Source organism: Ursus arctos, unplaced genomic scaffold (assembly GCF_023065955.2).
Source record: "Ursus arctos isolate Adak ecotype North America unplaced genomic scaffold, UrsArc2.0 scaffold_7, whole genome shotgun sequence".
NCBI classification, from domain to species: domain Eukaryota; kingdom Metazoa; phylum Chordata; class Mammalia; order Carnivora; family Ursidae; genus Ursus; species Ursus arctos.
In genome coordinates, this window is record NW_026623089.1 from 59,647,292 (window position 1) to 59,667,637 (window position 20,346).

The window sequence follows — 20,346 nt, forward strand, 5'->3', positions numbered from 1 at the left end:
GATCTCAGGGTTCTGGGATTTGGAGCCCCAAGTCGAGGCTCTGTGCTCAGTGGGGAGGCTACCTGAGAATTCGCTCTCCCAACCCCCCCCCCCCATGCTCTTTCTCTCTCAAATAAAAAAAAAAAAAAAAAAAAAAGGAATTTAAAAACATAATCAGTAGTCTTTATAATCTTACAATCTCCTACAGAGTAATTCTTACCCTACTGCGCAATAATGAATAGCCATTATGCTCTATTTCTTGTTGATCTTTGACATATCACATTAAAATGCAGATAAGGTTAGTTCCAAGTTTTTAGGGCAATCTCCTTTTCCCCTGAGGACATTTGAGAATTAATCTGATTAAGCCTAGAATGGAATTGACTGCATCTGCATTAAGTGAATAGTATATTTCAGTGGTTTTAAGATTAAAGCAACATATATTTATCAAAGGACATTTGTAACAGAGGAAAATATGAAGAAAATAAAGTCATCTGTAACCCACCATACCCAAACTGTCTATACATATTCATACATCCTTTTAGCTTTTTCTGACTCATACTTTTAGATCAAGCTTTCTCAGTCTCAGCAGTATTGCTGTTTTGGGCTGGATAATTTGTTGTGGATCATGGGATGTTACGCAGCATTCCTGACTTCTACCCCCCAGACGCAAATAGCAGCACCCCTCACTGTCAGCTGTGACGACCCGAAATGTCTCCAGACGTTGCCAAATGTTCCTTTGGGGGCAAAAATCCCCTCCCCAGTGAGGACCAACCACTGTTTGAGAGCTATGAGAGGTTTCAGAAGTCAGGTTTCACCTCTTTGATTTATAGGTGAGAAAATTAATAGATCAGTGCAGATGGTCTGCCCCAAATCTCATGCATAATTAGGGCAGAATCGGGCTAGAAAATGCAGATCACGAGACTATTAGTAAATTAAATATTCATTATAACATTCTGCTTCCTTAGATTGTCGAGAAAATAGTATGACCTTTCTTTCCATTGTCTGGACAAGTGCTCTTTTTTTAAATGCATGATACAAAGCAGCTGAATATCCTCAAATCGTTTCACAAACAGAAAGCCTTTAAAGCCGACAGCAAGAGGTCAGGATTTTGACCTCCTCCTCCTCATTTTATAGTCTATTCGATTTTAGCAAGTTTACCCTTTAAGACTCTAATTTCTGTGATAACTGATTTTTTTTTTTTAAACAATATCTGCTAAAGAGTTCACCAAGAAAAGGCTGCCAGACAAAATTCAGAGATGGCTAATATGACTAACAGGACTTTTCTTCCTCCGCCCTTCATCTGAGTAGTGTTGCTCATCTGTACAAAGCCACCTGCATTTCTCATGTGAAAGCTACGGAATGTTGAACCCCCTCAGCAAAATCCTTGAAGGTCCTTCCTATGTTTATGCTTTGCTCAGCCAAAATAAACTTGTACACTGACCTTGCGAACAGATGCCTGGTAATGAGGTCATAGAACTGAGTAACATTTTCAGAAAATTGCTTTACGGTGTAATAAATGTTCTGATTAGATTCCTATTTTCATCTTTAACACGCTCAGGCGGTTCAACCTGGGAATCCTAGTCAGGGGTATTACCGATCTTTAAAGGTCACACCAAGAGTCCAATCATTTTTAGCCTGAAAGATATTTTTAACAAACTATAGGTTGTAAAAATCTTAAATTAATTCTCAAGCCTTACTATTGGCTTTCTTGACGTTTCTCCTTAAACTTGACCTATTTCCTATTTCAGTTTCAATTTACTCTCTAGTATGAAGTGTCTGGTTCAGTGATTCTTCCATCATGGTGCCTTTCTTTGACATCTCCAGAGATGAAACTAATTTCGCTTACACGAAAATAGTCACAGTACAACTTGAGGCAAATAGTGTTAACATAATGCTACGTTCAGCATATTTAATGACTATTTCTAATGAATAGAATCCAGGACGGCTGAAGCCAAGATTCACCTGTGTTCATGCCCAGGACAGCAAGGGCTACCACACCCACGGCGATCTTGATAACAAAAGGACCACCACATCACGAACGAGAAGGAAAAGTTCCAAAATGAATTCAAATTATGGGACATGTGTCTGATTTGCAGTGGTAACTTAGATGATTCTTATGTTCTCTATTTCCTGCCTTTGAAGTGGGGAGGTGGTTTTATGATGCTAAATATATAGATAAAAACAAACAATGAATCACAAAGAAGAAATGCTTTTATAGCCTTTCTGAAGGAAAGCATCTCTGTGAGTTAATGCTTATTTTAATAATGGGAGGGCAGGGGGAAGGCTCTTAGCAACCAAAGATGAGAGACAATTTTCAGTTAGTGAAAACAGACACTCAGCCAGATAGCAGACTGTGAGAGTAGGGACTGTGTCTATCTTGCCCACGGCTGCATGCCTGGCACCTGCCATGTCGGAGGCATTAAACAAACAGATGTTGAACAAATACGCAGGATGCTAAACACTGATCACGGCAAAGGATAAAATAAAAATAAACGAGGAGAGAATGAGGATAAGATAATAGAGTGGGGCTTTCTGATTTCCCACATAGAGGGTTTGGAAGTAGTAACCGTAAGTCCAAGTAAAATAAATATCCCATGAAATGGTCACAGTGCGTAGGAAGGGGTCCCACAGAGTAGTAGGACTAGAAACGATATTTAAGTGTTAAAGTGAGGAGGAAAAATGGGATTTGTGTGATTCTCTGTTTCCCAGAACAATGTTCTAAAATGTCCATATTTTTTAAGCAATGTTTCAAGTCGAAATTTAATTTTCAGTTTTTATGCCATAGAATCATGCTGAATCATGCTTCTAAGTTTGTAAAATTCAGAAAGCATCTTGTTGGGGGGGGTGTAAGACCTGTACCAGTTGACTCCTGAACAACGTGGGGGTTAGGGGCATCAACTCACTGGGGGGTAAAAAATCTGCATCTAAGTTTTGACTCCCTTGAGATTTAACTAATAGCCCACTGGTGACTGTAAGCCGCACTGGTAACAGTTGATTAACATGTGTATTATACACTGTCCTCTTACAAAAAAGTAAGCTAGAGAAAGGAAAATGTAACTGAGAAAATCTTATGGAAGAGAAAATACATATACAGTACTGTACTGTATGTATTGAAAAAAATTGGTGTATAATTGGATCCAACAAGCTGAAACCCTTATTGTTCAAGGGTCAACTGCACTTCCTTTGTGAAGTCAAATAAAGCTAAGTTTTGTAATAAAAGAAAGCAAGAAGCTTTCTTGTTTTTTGCCCGGTCCCCTTCTCCGGTCCATCCTCCTGCAGGCACCATTTTAAACCCTCTATTTTCCTGTCTGGCAGGTGAGGAGTTTCTTTCTCTTCCACCTGCTTCTCTCCTCCCCCACTTTCCTGATAGAGCAAAATCACAGTTGTTCAATCTACAGTCCGTTTTCTCATGATTGTGATGTAAATGCTGTTTGCTGCTGGGCCGAGTCAGGTTCCATTATTATATCCCCTTCTTATATAACTTTATTTTCCAGAGCTAACAATTATACCATTTTTTAGGTATTCATTTGATTAGTCGTCCTACACCCTCTCTCTTACCTTTGCCTCTAGCACATTTTTCATGGGGTGCAGTATGTCTTCTGAACGGTCGGAGCGTGTGCTGACCGGTTTAAGTACCATCCCTGCCTAGGATTAAACCTCTTAGATAGAGGTTTAATCTATCTCCCCGTACTTTTCCCTGAGACCCCTGTCCTGTCACCTGCACCCATCACATCCCATTTTGGTCAGCTGCACCCTGGACTTGCACGTTCTGCACATTCATCCTGGGAGGAAGTCCTGTCACCTTCCTTCTGTGTGGGACCCCGTCTTCTAGATCCTGTGGGTTTCCTTTTTCATGGACTAGTCCCTAATTTTGGCAGAGCACATCTACCCTGACAAAGAACGCACAGGAGGTCAATTTTGTGACTTTGCATGCCTCAAACAAAAGAAAAAAAAAAAAAAAGACTTCTAGGCTCACACAGACTGAGAGCTTGACAGTTACAGAAACCAAGGGTGAAAATCATTATGGTATCACGGATGCTCTTTGGTCTTCAAGCTTCCATTGTCACTACTGAGACATTTAATTGCCATTCTGATTCTTGATCATCTGAATGTAACATACTTTTTATCTTTGGAATCCTTAAAAATTTTTTCCTTCTTTCTGGTTTTTTGGAATATTCCAATGACCTTGCTCACAGTCGGTCTTTTTTTTCATTCGTTGTGCTGGGTACTTTGTGGGCCTTTTCAATCTAGAGATTCATGGCCTTCGGTTCTGGGAAATATCATTGTATTATTTCTTTGATAACTGCATCTGTGGTCTCTCACAGAATTCCTAGTTGTTGAATATTAGATCTCGTGGATGCTCTTTTTTAGTACATGCGGAAATCAGGCATGTATTTTCATTAAGCAAGAACTAAAAAGCAAATGAACTTCTTTTAAAATGGAAAAAAAAACAGTCCTTCAATAAGATGAAAATTTTACTATTTTAGTATTTGTTTATATCTATACTAATAAAAGAAAAAGTCTTTAAAAGCCAAGTAACAGGCAAGCTACACTTCGCTACAATGCTGATAGTTAATAATCATTAATAATAGTTGTCTTACATGGCTAGGGCTGCAGTGAGTAAGTTTCCACTTAGTTCTTAATGCAACGCTTCTGGGTATATAATTTGAATATAATTTTAATTTCTAGTTCTGTTGATAATATTAATTGTACTTGAGCCAAAGATCACTCTGAAAAATTAAGGATCATTCTAGAAACCCCATTTAACATTTGACATCTTTCCACCATTGCTATTATATAGAATCACCACTTAATTAGAATATTTATTCCCATTGCATTGGTATTTTGGTTCAAGATAACCAAGTTGAAAAAGCCTAACTCAAGAGTTGGAATACTATTTATCTCAAATTTAACTTAATGGCAACAAACTCAAATTTTCACTTGAGAGAGAGAGAGAGAGACATGTGATATTAATGTTCATTGGAATCCTACTATATTTTGGCAAGCACCGTGCTTTTGTAAATGCTCTCACAGACAGGTATATTACCCCCATTGTATACATGAAGCAACAAGTGAACACAGAGGTTAAGTAAATCACCAATAACAGTTATTTAGAAAGTCACACTCAGCATTTTCTGGATCTGAAGCCTGTTTTCTTTCCATATACTACACACCAAAATCAATTATGCTATGGTATTTAAAATAAACCACATTAAATACTACATGCAAAAAAATCCAAAAGCCATAATGCGAGTCTTCATAGAAGGCATACATTTGATAACTTCACTTGCAAAACACAACACATGACATTAGTAACTGGCTAAGTAAAATCTCACGTTTTAAGGACAGAATTTTTTCATGCCTTATTTTGAATAATCAGTTACCTCAAATTAGTTGAAGTAGGGGTGCAGGAGTAAGCCAGAAATCCTACCAAGATATTGCCATCGAGAGAGGGAGAGAGAGAGAGAAAAACACCAGAGACAGGGAAAGAAATAATGGTCATCTTTACTAGAGGTGATTTACTCAACCTTACTTTAAGGTTATAAAGTAGGAAAATTACGACAAAATGACATCTTCAGGTATGTCTTTCTGTATTAACTAGCTCTCATTTTGTGATCAATTACGACTTTCAGAATATTAAGTAGTTCTAAAAAACATGTTTAACAATTGTTTTTTAAATTATCTACTTGTTCTTTCCAGTATTACAAAAATAAGCAGAAAGCAAAATTCTGCCAAAATTTTATAATGATCTGGAATAAAAAGCCACCCTACTTTGTCCATTGGCTTTAATGCGACACTGGATAAAACACGTAACTGAACAGTTACCTTCACGGCTGCAGTGACAGCCGCAGTGGCCGCGAAAGCCAACCCCTGCCGCCCAAAGTTGACCACGGTCTCGTAGCCCCGCTCCTTGGCTTGTACAATATAGTCATCAATCTCCTGGGGAAAAACAAACTCACAGATAGAAACTTTATTTGACACTAGTGTCAAGAAGCCAAAAACGAGGACCTCCCCCCCATGAAGTGATAGTTTCACTCGTTTTACAGGACAAACCATGCGATGATGTACATTTCTAACAAACGATTTGTAGAAATATTTATATTATAATATTAATATAATAATATTATATATTACTTATATAATATATATTATATATATTATATATCTTACCCTTTCCTTGGAAGAAAGAAGTGGATGAAGGAATTTTCTATATATTAAACTTGCTCCTTTGGTATAGGGAGAGAGCAGCCACACGACAAAGGCAATCTTAAGCTCATAGTACAGGGGGAACCTAACAAGAAAAAATTTGAAAAAACTGCTGGTAAAAACTAAACTACAATGAGGAAATCTCACACGCACACACACACACACACACACACACACACACAGCTTTTAAGAAAGTTCAATCGCTAAGTTAAATTTTCGCATGTCAAAGTGAGTGAGTAACGAAAGAACTATGTTTGAATTGACTTAATTTCATTAACTCTAGATGAGTTCTAACCAAAGAGGGACCTGATCGCTGCAGAGATTCAACAACTTCTAGTGTAAGATTCTTCTGTTGAAGAGACCATAGGCAAGCTGCCAATGGACTGCAGCCATCAGGAGAGAATATTAATAGCATCTACCCAGGGCGGTGAGGGGCACCCCCGACCCTTCCGCATTTTGGTACCTGACATCTCTCCATGCACCAGGACGCAGCTTTACATGCTCCAAGGGCACAAAGTTAGCCCATGAACACATCTCCTTCTCTTTCTCAGAAGACCCCAAGAACTTTCCTTCCAATCTCATTTGGCCGGAATTGTGACGCTGGGCAGACAATCGTTCACTTGTAAGGGGAATGGAATTCCCATGTGGTACACTGGGGATTAGCGTTACCCACCCACGCCCCTTTTCCTGTGACTTTGTAGTGCTTTCTCTCCCTGTAGGCTGAGTGCACTTCCTTGAGCAATGATTGCGGGTGTAGACATGTGAATTGCTTTGGCCAACATCACGTGAGTCTGACATATCACATGCACGCGGAAGCTTTAAATGCCTATTGACTTCCTCACCCCGACACCCCCAACCTCTTGCTTTAAATTTTTGCCTTCTGCCCTGAGAACAGCTGCTTCTTCAGCTTTGGTCCTGAAAGCAGAAGACACTTAAAACTGAGCTGAGCCCAGCAAAGCTGCAGCCAACCTTTTGCCCTTAAATAACTTGAGCAAAAAATACGTGTTTGTTTTTCTAACCCACTGTGGTTAAAAGGTTTTGTCTACTGCCACAGCAAAAGTGAACTAATATACCGTAGGACTAGCATCCTTGGGCCAGGAATTATGAAGATACGTAATATCTGAACAATTCTGGGCTCTCCTGACGAGGCAGAGGGTACAGGGCAGTAAGGAATGACTGCTGTGCAGTGAACAAAGGGTCTTTGCCTGGTGCAATTACAGAGGAATTTCTGGACTTGTACTGTTCCTGGCAAACTTTTTCTACATCATTCGCTTTTTAATAATGTATATATGCTACATCTGCAATCAGGAAAAATGAGGTCTCTAAAAAGAGAACTTTGAAACTTAAGAGAACTGGCATGGTTTGAAATCTATATTCTGTCCCATAGAAGCAAATAAAAAAACCCTCCCCCAAAACTCTACACCAAACACTTAACAGTAAATGAAATGAGCTTTGGGATAGAGGAAGGACATGTTATGTTTCAAATCAGGAGAGAGATGGGTACAGACGCAGAGAAGTTCATGAATGAGGGCAGGTTGTTAAGAACATTTAAATCTGATGATGTCTCTATTGTTTTCTAGCAATCCAGTGTGACCTAGAGTGCTGTGAGAGGATGATGAGAAGAGTAAAGCCAGAAAGACAGTTTACTGAGAGAACAACAAATGATTGAAACAGATGCAGGAGGGCATGGAGATAGGGAGTAAAAGGAATGGGGAGGTTCAAACAGATACCTATATGAGCAGCTGACTGATGTTCTGGGGGGCTGCCTCTGGGAGCCCAGGTAAAGAAGTATTAAGTTTAAAGTATTAAGTTTAAAGATTTTAAAAGGAGGACTTCTCCAAGTGATGGTAAGGTTTAGATAGAAACGCACCAGTGAAATATGGCACAGGGAGATGCAAGTTGTTCCATTTGGTATTACTTCTTGGTAAAATGTTAAATCCTTGAGGATATAAACATGCTTTAATTTTGTCTCAGCTACTTGGAACAAAGCAGCCAAGGAGCTGGTGGTGAGTGGGCGTCCACGTGGATGCTGACGTCCTCTGGTCTGAATGTTTGTAGTTGAGAGTTTTAAGGATGGGGAGGGAGTGCTAGAACCAGATGCTGTGGGTTTCAAAGGGGGAGTCATTTAGGAAGTGATAAAGAAAAATAGCCTGAAGTCATCGTGTGGAAAAAGGATAATGACAACCAAGTTTTTCTATTCCAAGATCCTGGGACCTGTGTGGGAGGTCGGAAGAGAGCGACACATGGGGAGAAGAACGAGCTGCCTTAATCTGAGGGGGGCCTGTAAGGAAAGTAACGTTCTTACGGGAAACCAGATGAAGAAAACGAAACACTGGATAATTAGGTAACGTGGTTACCAGCAAGAGCAGCGTAAGAGCTCAGGACACCTGACAAAGAGTCTACAGTCTGTCCCTTTCTCAGTGCTAGGACTTACCAAGCGACTGTTTGATCTGTTACTGTTTCAATCACAGTATAGAGAGCAAAAACAATCCAGTACATCATCCATCGGACCTGGAAATAATAAAAATGCTTATGAAATAACAGACTAAGATTACTTGCAACTCTGAATAATTACATATATATTTTTAGATATACAGATGCTGGATCAAATGCAGAAGGTGATGGTTTAATTCTCAACAGGTTTATTATGTCTGCGTTTCTCACATCACTACATCAAAAGTCCGGGCATATAAGACGAGAATCAAAGAATAACAAATCTCTGGTCCTGACACAATATAATGCAGGAATCCGAATGAAAGAATCAGAACAATAGGATATATTTTTCTTAAGTGGTTTCTTAAGTGGAGGAAAGTTCTTCACAAGATCTTATTTTTATCTACATGCTTCTTTATGACGACGATTAGCTATTTATTACATAATAACAGCATACTATGATATGATCACATTAAATCTTTATTAGTCTTTTAAATTTTGCATTCCGTAATTTTCAATCTATAGAAACTGTTCAGGAACCAAAGAATGATCCTGGGTTTGTTACATCCATAAGGCTAGTGACCTAGTTTGAAAGTCGGTTAGTGTTTTCTTTTCCCCAAGCTCCTGTACACCTGTAACCTCTCACAATCATTTCCTTCTTTTATCAACACCACAATGGTCATTGCAATAGAGTGAATGTTTGCGTCCTCCCCCTCAAAGTTGTATGTTGAAATCCTAACCCCAAATGTGTATTAGGAGGTGGAGCTTTTGAGAGGTGATGAGGTCACAAGGATGGAGCTTATAATTCATAAATGGAGTTAGTGTTTTCCTAAAAGGGCCTCCAAAGAGCTCTCTCATCCCTTCCACCATATGGGAACACAGAGAAAATGGCCATCTATGAACCAAGAAGTGGGTCTCACCAGACACCAGACTTGCCTTGATATTGGACTTCTAGACTCCAGAACTGTGAGAAATAAATTTCTGTTGTTTATAAGTCACCCAGTCTATGGTACTTTTATTACAGAAGTCTGAATGGACTGAGACAGTAGTTCAGGACATTTTTTTACCTCTTGCCTGGAATATAGCATCCTAACCAGTCCCTGAGACTCCAGTGTCTCTTTGTATCAGTCCTTTTCATAGAATGCTGCCTGATTAATTTTTCTTGAACTCAATTCCCCAACTATACCTTTCTACTTTACCCGAGTACAGGAACTCTCTTATCACAAGTTGGATTTTCATTAAAGATTAAAATCTCTGATCTTTTGCTCAATATTATAATAATGGCTAATACACAAAACCATGCCAACTATGGGCTAGGGACTGTACTAAGTGCATTACATATTAAATCATTTACTCGCCACAACAATACTACACGGAAGGAAACATGATTATTTCCACTATAGGTAAGGAAACAGTGACAGAGAAGTAAAATGACTTGTTCAAGGTCACTTAGCCACAATTTGAATCCAGGCTGCCTGACCCTGGATTTGGTGCTATTAATCAATTACACTATGTAGAGAAAGAATTTGTGAGGATTTGTTAATTGTGAGATCCAAGAATAACCACCACTTCCCTTGTTCTCATCCCAATGAAATGACAGAAAAAATTTAGGTCTCTATAAATAGCTAGAAAATTGACCTAACTATTTAGTTTTAATATAGAAGCTTGTTTGGGTATTCCACAGACAATAGAAACTATAATTCAAGTGGCTTTTATGGTTTTTTCTTTACATGGACAATTCAATTAAAAACAGCCATGAATAACTTTTGAAGCAATGTACCATGAAATAGAAATAATACCAATTTACTCTAATTTATAGACTCCTGAAAGCTTAAAAAATTTGCCCAAAGCAAATAATAGGGTATATTATCTATATGAGAAATACAAGGCACCTGATTAACAATTATCATCTCAAATTAAAAAAACCCCAAAACAGCCCAAATATACTTTTTAGTAAGTTTTTTTTTACTTTTTATGAGTTCTCTTTAAATCGCTCACTGCTGCCAATTCCAAACTTTTGTCCAAATATGGGGATTTTCTTCCAGGCCTCACATCCTATCTACATTTTCTCCCACCCCTCCCTTTTTTAAGGAAAGTGATACTCTTTCCTGAGTTGATTCACCCGGCCCTTCTCGATCCAAACACGAAGTCAGCACTCTTCCCTTTCAGCTGTATTCAAAAGGTTAGCTTTCACCCCTAGTGACTGAAAGCCTCTCCCAAAAAGGAATGAAGAAAAAAGACTGGAAACAGAATAATGAGCTTTTCCACAGCTAGAAGGGATCTTAGAGGTGATCACAGTTTTGAAAACTATACAACCCTTTACTGAGAAAAACTGTGACAATCACAGGAGAAAAGCGCTCCCACGGGGTCTCCCATTCCACCTGCGGTGCGACGGTGGAAGAGACGCCATGAAACCCATGCGCTCCCTGGGCACAGCTTGAAGACAAATCATACAGGAAACTCTTACCGTCTTGAGGGCCAAAATAAATAAGGTGCACAAGGCCAGTGAGCTAAGAGATGGCCGGAGGAGGCACAGTCTTCCCTTCTCAATGAACAAGCGGTGGCCATCAGACCCCTCCTGTCAGTCCCCGTCCCTCTCCTTGTATGCAACACAGGGAAATCAGTGTGACTATCATCTTTCCCAGGAAAAGAGAGGTTTAAATTCGGTTGTCTGTCTCATAGAAAGTTTAGGAAACTTTCAGAAAGGTAAAATTATTTAGGTCAGTGCTTATTACTTTTCATTATTTCACTATTTTCCACCAACCTTATGATTGTGAGTTTCCAAATAGATAACCACTTCACAAGTAGTCATAAGAGGTAGTCATACCTCTTGTGGTAGTCATACCACAAGAGAGGTAATGGGGACTGTAAGATAGTGACTGGTGATACCCTGAGTGACTAGTTCTCCAATGAAGGAGAGCGGCTACACATCCCATAGATTTCAAGGGCTTATTTAGTTTCCAAATGAAGTTATTAAATTAATTTTAAAAGCCACAAAATAAAAATGCTTTAAAGAATGTAACATTTATCTCTTTATTTTTTAAAAAAGATCTTATTTATTTATTTGACAGACAGCGAGCGAGCACGTGCATGTACAAGCAGGGGGAGGCGCAAAGAGAGAAGCAGGCTCCCCGCTGAGCAGGGAGCCCAGGGCTGGGCTCGATCCCAGGACCCTGAGATCATGACCTGAGCTCAAGGCAGACGCTTAACTGACTGAGCCACTCAGGTGCCCCATGTTTATCTCTTTAAAAATCCCCATATATTTATTTAGGTTGTGGGGATATTTAGCAATGTAAAAAATTTAAAAAGGAGAAAAAGAAGAAAAAAGAAGAAGGTCATGCCATTTCAGTTAAAACACAACCAACTATCCAATTATGAAGGTATTCCTGGACATTTTCCTGGAGTATTGACAACAATTTTATATTAGCAGAACTCCATGGTATAGGAATTTGTCTTTAATGAATAAATTCCTTGATAATCTGTTCTTAAACTTACAGATTTTTTGGTTGTCCTTATCAGAAATATGGACCTTAAATTATAATAGGCAGGCAATAATAATTAAATTAATGTAATGAGTGTGTGTTATTCGTGGGAGCAACCACAAAGAAAGTTCACCTTGAAAAGATATTGCTTTCTTTTTTTCTATTAATGGATTTGGTTGGGATTTTATACCAAATGATTACTCTGCAAAGCTTTTATTAAAACTACATCTCAAGGCCACACAGCCTAGTGTTTAAGGTTTTGCTCCAAGGAAATAGTAAGAAAGAAGTCAAGGTCAAAAAGAAAAAAAAAAACAAGTCACAAAACTATAGACGTATACTTAAACATGTGATGATTAAAGATAAAATATTCTTTAGATCAAAAGAAAACAACAATAACAATGTAAAAATAAAACCGGAAATTGGTAGGAAAACAATTACACTGATAATCTTGTGAATGTATATAACCAAATATAATCACCTTTAAAATGTTATACAAAGATAAGTTAGTAACTGGTAACCTTAATAAATTACAACGACCTTTTAAGTTGCTGGAAAAAAAGGATACTGGCATCATTATTTGTTAAAAATTTACGTTCTTGGGAAAAAAAAATTTATTCTTGGGGAAGTAGAAACAAATAGTACACAGTATCTTTCTACTGGTAAAATCAGCAAACCATTGTCTAGATATCCTCACAAGAACAATAAGTAATAAGAAAACTGTACTCAACTCTTTCTTTTTTTTTTTTTTTAAAGATTTATTTATTTATTTATTCAACAGAGATAGAGACAGCCAGCGAGAGAAGGACACAGCAGGGGGAGTGGGAGATGAAGAAGCAGGCTCATAGCGGAGGAGCCTGATGTGGGGCTCGATCCCATAACGCTGGGATCATGCCCTGAGCAGAAGGCAGACGCTTAACCGCTGTGCCACCCAGGCGCCCCAAGTACTCAACTCTTTCTTAAGAAAAGACTCTCTTTGGTCCCAGGGAAATGAATTATCCAACAAGGTGAAGCTTATACTATCCTATGAGGACTAAGATGGGTGTACACACCCTACTTTTGATAAATCTTTCATATCAAACATAATTTAGACAATTCTTAAGGACTCAGGTGGCATCATTACATATAACACTGACACAACTGTAGCAAACCCTACTTACTTTGTTATGAGACTAGAAACACGAATAGGATAGCTTCTGTCCTCAAGGATTTAACATTTTACTGGGGAAAAATGAGTAAAAAACTGTGATTAAAAAAAAATGTTCTGCTGTTCTTACGACTTTAGGTGTCCTAGCTTCCAGTGTGAGTCAAGAGCACAAGAATCTGAGGAAAGCTTCCTAAAGGGACTATTTATAAAGTTGTGAGCAAGGTTCAGGAAACCCAATAAAAGGATACTGGTGTACCCTGGAGCTAGCAACAGCAGGAGCTGGCATTACTCCTAGATGTGAAGGAGGGAGGGAGGGCAGGGAAAAGTTTCCTGGAATCCAGGGAGGGCAGCTGTAAGGGGAGAGCTGTAGCCTCAGGTGGACAGTCACAGTCAACCCATGGTGGCAGGGGAGGAAGGGAGGACGCTGCGAGGACAGTACTCTGACATGTTCATCCTGCCTTCTGATCTTCTGCAAAAGCCTCACACAGGCCAAACCCAAAGGGAAGCCAGAGGTGATGCAGTCGGTATGAATCAGCCCCTGGGCCATAAGCAAGGTGGAGAAATGTGGAGGGGAAATTCCACTGGAAGGGCAAACGAAGGTCCCAGCACCACCTCGCCTGCCATCGCTTTGATCCACCCAGAACGGAAGTCTTTTCTCACCACTTCCACAGATCCCTCCCTGGCCCAGATGACCACCATCTCCTGTCCGCATGATTCCGACAGCACATCCTAACTGATTACACTGCTTTTCTGGGTCTGTTCTGCACACAGCGGTCCCAGGCTCTCCTTAAAACAGAAGCCAAATCACGCCATTCCTCTGCTCAAACCCCTCTGAGGGCTCCCATCAGAATTCTTACCATGGCCTAGAAGACCCTGTGGATCTGACACCTGCTACCTCTCTGGCCTCATCTGCTGCTCCTTGCTGCCCTGTATCACCTTGGCCCTTTTACTGTCCCTTGTGTGCGCAGATATACTCCTGCCCCAGGGCCTCGGGACATACTTTGTGTCTGTGTGTGTGTGTTTGTCTTCCCGCAGTTGTCCATGTGGATCACTTTCTCACTTGCTTTGGGTCTCTGCTCAAATATTTATCCGGGAGGTCTTTTAAAATATCGATGTCCTCCTAGCTCCCTTATCCTGACTCACTTTTCTCTTCAGAAACATACCATATATCACTGACACATCTAGCAAATGTTTACCTTTTTTTTTTTTTTTTTTGGCCTTTCCCTACTAGAATGTAAACTCCAAGACGAGAAAGACTTTTATTCTGTTCACTGAATTCCCAGTGCCTGGCATCGACAGAGCTCCAGAAATACATACTGATGAGTTGCTGACTGCATATGGGCTCCTTTCTGTAAGGATTGCAAAAGGCCAGACACTTGAGGAGATGCAGCAGGATGGGTAAGCATCAACTAGCCCTTTGGGAGATCTGGTTTTAGAAGGAAAAAAAGGGAGGAATAAAAAACAGCATGAAGCAAAAAGAAAGCATGTTTATATTCTCAAGGATTGAAAATTTTACCAGCAAGATAAGAAGATTCAAATGAAGAGAAAGCAGGGATACTTAATGGAACAAGATCCCACATGAGAAAGACAAGAATTAGATTAGGAAGAAGAGTGGGCTTGAGAAAGCAGCAGAGAGGCAGGCTCCTCTGGGATGGAAGGAAAGAAAAGACTGGCTGTGTTGGGAAGAGAACCAGAGCGAGGGACCTCTGTCTTTACTTTAGAGAAGGAGGGAAGGTCATCCTTGCAGGCTGGGTGGGAGTGGGAAGGAAGGTGGGTCTGAGGACAGTAGTAAAGGTTTAGACAAGCTGTTCATCTGGATGGGAAAAGCAGCAGCCTAGGGTAGAGATGTTCTAGATTATGTGATGAAGGGAGGGCCTCAGCTTCTCTGGAGATTAGATCTAGGAGGCTGCAGTGGTCTAGGTCTAGGACAGTGAAACAAGACAGAGATGGGAAGTGACAGCTTGCTGTCCGTCAAGAGGCCTAACGGCAGAATTGTGACTGTGCAGTGGCCCAGCCAGGGCTGGTGCCTCTCAGCCCCACTTCGCAGTGTGTCCCGTTCTCCCCAGCAGAAAGTGAGGTGAGGCTTTTGAGAAGTGGGTGTATCTCCCTCACAGGATCTTCCCCCTTCCTGTGGCCCAGGAGGGCACAGAGCAGGGCAACGCTGGAAGCCATGTGCTGTAAGTGGGTAGAGTCCCAGTTCTTGAAGGATGGCATGAGAATTTGTTACCAAAATAAGACACCTAACCTGGACTGTTATATGAGAGAGAAATACATTTCTATATTCCTTCAGCCGTCGCATTTTTGTTACACATTATAATTATAGTAGACTTGCCTACCCTAACATGAAAGGTCACACTAAAGCAAGGCCTTAGTAGCAAAGGTTCTAGAATGAGGGAAGCATCAGTCCCAGTGCCATCGGCTGCCATGTGTGGCATGGTTAAGGCCCTGGTTGGTGATACTACCACAGTGATCTGAAAATGGAGAAAAGGACTACCATGTTAAGAAATTCTGGTTGAGATACCTTCAGGGGACTCTCAGAAGGATCTGGAGTATAGGAAGCATTGATGTTCTCATGCAGCAGATTGGCCAGAGAAATATTATTTTAAACTACTTTTGTGATCCCTTGGCAAATGTGGTTCTATCTGTGTGCATTTGTTCATTGTTATCTGCACTGTCAGTCTGGATGACTTCAGTGGCAATCCCCTTTTATTTTCCTTAGGCCAATAAATCAGATAAATTAGCTGGTTAGAAATATGCATAAAGGGGTGCCTGGGGGGCTCAGTCATTAAGTGTCTGCCTTCAGCTCAGGGCGTGATCCCAGGGTCCTGGGATCGAGCCCCGCATCGGGCCCTCTGCTCTGCTGGGAGCCTGTTTCTTCCTCTTCCACTCCCCCTGCTTGTGTTCCCTCTCTCGCTGGCTGTCTCTCTCTTTGTCAAATAAATAAATAAAATCTTTAAAAAAAAAGAAAAGAAACATGCATAAAGTTTAAAGTGGGTTTATTCTGAGTGGGAGGCCAAGATATCCAAAGCATACAGTACATAAAGGTCAGTGGGCATACTACTTGAAAAATGTTGTCTGATGCTCACTTTGCTTTGTTTTGTTTCCCAAGGGTATACCTGATGCCTGCTATGGTACCTGCAACAAAAGACATTCTCAAAGGTATTTATCAAAAGAATTAATGAACTGGGCTAACTTCTATACAAGACTGTCATTTCCATTCTTCCTAAATATTTGGTAATAGACCTTTTTTGAAAGTGGTCACAATGAACTGGCAGTCATATTAAAATCTTGGAACGCAGGACGCCTGGGTGGCTCAGTTATTAAGCATCTGCGTTCGGCTCAGGTCATTATCCCAGGGTCCTGGGATCGAGCCCCACGTCGGGCTCCCTGGCTCAGTGAGCCTGCTTCTTCCTCTCCCTCTGCCTGCTGGTCCCCCTGCTGTGCTCTCTCTCTGTCAAGTAAGTAAATAAAATCTTTAAAAAGAAATAATAACTAAATCTTGGAATGCTTTATGTACGATATATTTTTTGTGAGTTGAGAAATGTGAATATTTTAATTGAAAATACAATATTTATAAGAAAAAGATTCCTTAAATGAAATCTTAAAATCATTTAAATATCAAAATGAATTTATATTCCAAGAATATATACTCTTATAATTAGGCAAGTTCTTTTGGAGATTCTGGAATCATCTGTGATACAAAACCATAGTATCTAAAATTACATTCTAGTTTATATAGTACATGGATCAGATTAGCTTATTTAACAAGCCAGCACCTGCTTTATTATTACTCAAAATCCATAAGGCTTTTACAAAGCCTTAGCATTTCAGAAACCCAGACAGTCATGTGGTGGTGTTCTTAGCTTTACTCTCTCAAAGGAATTAGAGGATATTTTAAGCCTGAGTGAATACGGTAAAATGAATACACCCATAGGCTAAATTTACTATCAAAAGACCATGCTCCATTTAACAGGTATGCATTTACCTACTCTTGACTGCAAAAAAAAAGTAGGCCTCGTTTCATGATCTTTTAACATTTTTTAAGAAAACAAGTTTTTATGATTTATATCCTTAGACAATGAAATTGACTGAAATCCCCAAACAAATAAAGCAAACAAAAAGTGAACAGCAACTGTGAAACAATCCTGCTGATTTCCATCACAGAAATTGAGAGCAGTGCACAGCCCCGAATATATAGGGGAATATCATGGTCTCACGGAAGGAGGCACATTGCTGTAGATTTATGAGTCATGGTAATAGCAGTAATGGCATATTAGTTAAAAAATACAGGGGTGCCTGGGTGGCTCAGTCAGTTGAGCATCTGGCTCTTGATCTCAGCTCAGGTCTGGATGTCAGGGTCATAAGTTCAAGCCCTGTGTTGGGCTCCACGTTGGGTGTGGAGCCTATTCAAAGAAAAAAAATTTTTTTCTTAAATTGAATCTTTATATAACTTATTCTCTCTATGCTAGGACTAGTGTAATATTATAACAACAGTGATAGTAACAGTAATGTATGTTAAAAGATGTAAGTGTATAATTATACTTCCATGATGAAAAGAAAAATTATGTGATATATTAATTTGATAAATATTACTCAGGGCCCTTTAGAAACAAAGCCCTTTCCCATGAAATAGGCATAAACGTGATTCAAGGTGTTCCTACCACCAAGAAGCTTTCATGGGAGGGATTAGTAAAAGAAGACATTAAAGGATAAGAATTGGTGATTACCAGCATAATGTCTGCTCCACCATGTAACTACTAATATTTTATTATATATTATTTATTTGCCTTGTATAAATGAAATTTCTTCTCTTCCAAAGGAAAGTCTTCCCTAATTAACTCCTCCCCCTGTAAAGGTCATATATAATCTTTGTGCGCCATCCTTTTTCTTTGTAGCATATCTGGGCAATGGTTTATGTAACATATACCCTGCTGGTTAGACTGTAACAACCAACAGGGGCAGAAACCATTGTGTTCACCATCATATTGCTGGCACCTAGCACCCCGGGTCTGGTAAAGCAAGAACAGAGGAAGACTTTTGCTTAATAGTTTCTTAATTCTGGAGGCTCAGTTAGTTAAGCGGCAGGCTTCGGCTCAGAAAATGATCCCAGGGTCCTGGGATTAAGCCCCACATCGGTCTCCCTGCTCAGCTGGGAGCCCGCTTCTGCCCCTCCCCCGGCTCCCCCCCGCCCCCCCCGCCCCCCCCCCGTTAATGCATGCTTTCTCTGTCTCAAATAAATAAATAAATAGATAAAATCTTAAAAAAAATTAATTTCTTAATTCTAAGGTCTGGATTGAGGCAAGTAACTCTGGACTGCAAACAGCAGTTCATAACATACAAAACAGTCTATTTTGTCAAAGTTGTTCTCAGACTTATCAGAGATTAAACAATTTTCCAACATTTCTTAATTTCAGGTTCTTTGAATCATAAAGCAATTAATGCTGGTCTTTAAGAAAAAATGAAAAATTACATATGCCTGATGATTTTAATTATAACCACACTAAGTAAATCCAGATCATAAAATACTAAAATATGCTTCACAGGAAAAAAAAAAATCTTTGCTGAGTCTGAAAAGAAATAAACACTGCTGAATTTCAGACCACCCAAAGAGAACCTTATTTTCTGACCATTATTATTCACTCAAGTCAATTCACCCAAAACATTTGTTCTACACCACATTTCAGAGACAACAGAGAGACCTTCTAATATAGAAGTTTTTAGAAATAGTATAGAGTTGAAAAGATTTCTCCCATTTCATTAACATTATGCAATAATTTGGTTACTTCATAATGATTTTTCCCCACTAAAAACAAAAAGGAACAAAATGTGAGAAATCAATAGAAAAACTCCCTCTTTTATCCAACCCAGATGGCTCAGTTATGGGATTTTCCCCACAGCTGTGCCAAGTTAGAAGCATGCTTGAAAATAAGCTAGTTGAAGTTCAGTCCAAAGTGAATAGAGACCATGGCTGAAAAGCGTTCTTTTTTTTAAAAAGGGGACATGTGTTTGGGGTGAATACATGAGGCCAGAATTGATTTGGGCTTCCTCGACGTTGGGCTACTTCTTCCCCCACTGCCCCATTTAAGAATATCTTAACTTTGTACAGCTCCCCCACACTCAGATGTCTGGGGGTTGGTTATACTTTCAGATAGGGAAGCTGCTGCAATGCAGTTTACCTGCAAATCCCAGACATCGTTGCCAAAGACCTCACGGATTAATTATAATGAGCCTGTAGGTTTGAAGGACTATCATTAGAAATGGAAGCCTGTCACCCTGCTTCCTTGGTCTTCCCCAGTGACTGTGAATCACAGAAGCCCCATATATCTCATCCCTGACCTCAGCAGTTTGAGGAACTTGAGAGAAGGTAAAAGTGCAAAAACATTTGAAAACTAGGTGATAATTAATTTAAAAGGAGTGTTGGAAAGAAGATGTAAAAAGCAGGATCTGCTTATGGGAACTGTTCCCGGGAGCAGAATTTAGGAAGGAATGACCTCTTAGTCCAAAATAACTCTCTCCATCTATACCGGCTGAGAATTCACAGTTCACTTTTTTATACTGTTTAAAGTACTACTGATTTATTTGGGATAATAAATATTTGTGAGAAAGACAGTTCCCTTATAATAGAATTTCTCGGAAGGGGCAGAGGGGGAGGGAGAGACTCTTAAGCAGACACCCTGCTGAGTGCTGAGCCTGATGTGGGGCTCAATCCCACCACCCTGAGATTGTGACCACAGCCAAAACCAAGAGTCAGACGCTCAACCGACAGAGCCACCCAGATGCTCCTGAAATGTGCTACTTTTTTTAGTTTTTTTAAAAAAGATTTTATTTATTTATATGACAGAGAGAGACAGCCAGCGAGAGAGGGAACACAAGCAGGGGGAGTGGGAGAGGAAGAAGCAGGCTCCCAGGGGAGCAGGGAGCCCGATGCGGGGCTTGATTCCAGGACACTGGGATCATACCCTGAGCCGAAGGCAGACGCTTAACGACTGAGCTACCCAGGCGCCCCTAAAATGTGCTACTTTTAACACTAAACAATCACTCTATCAATACATACATACATACACACACAAACAAATAAATAGTCACTCTTCCTTCTTCTTT

The 20,346-nt window shown here is 39.9% G+C and overlaps 1 protein-coding gene across 1 annotated transcript in view; it reads right to left on the reverse strand.

Annotated features, from left to right (window-relative positions):
* The window catches only part of REEP3 (receptor accessory protein 3), a 94,309-nt gene that overhangs the window by 17,236 nt on the left and 56,727 nt on the right, over positions 1-20,346 (reverse strand). The window contains exons 3-5 of the mRNA XM_026504309.4: positions 8,621-8,697; positions 6,151-6,271; positions 5,806-5,919 (exon numbers count right to left, since the gene is read on the reverse strand). Of these exons, the coding sequence (XP_026360094.2) occupies positions 5,806-5,919; positions 6,151-6,271; positions 8,621-8,697 (312 nt within the window). The remainder of the gene's footprint in view (positions 1-5,805; positions 5,920-6,150; positions 6,272-8,620; positions 8,698-20,346) is intronic.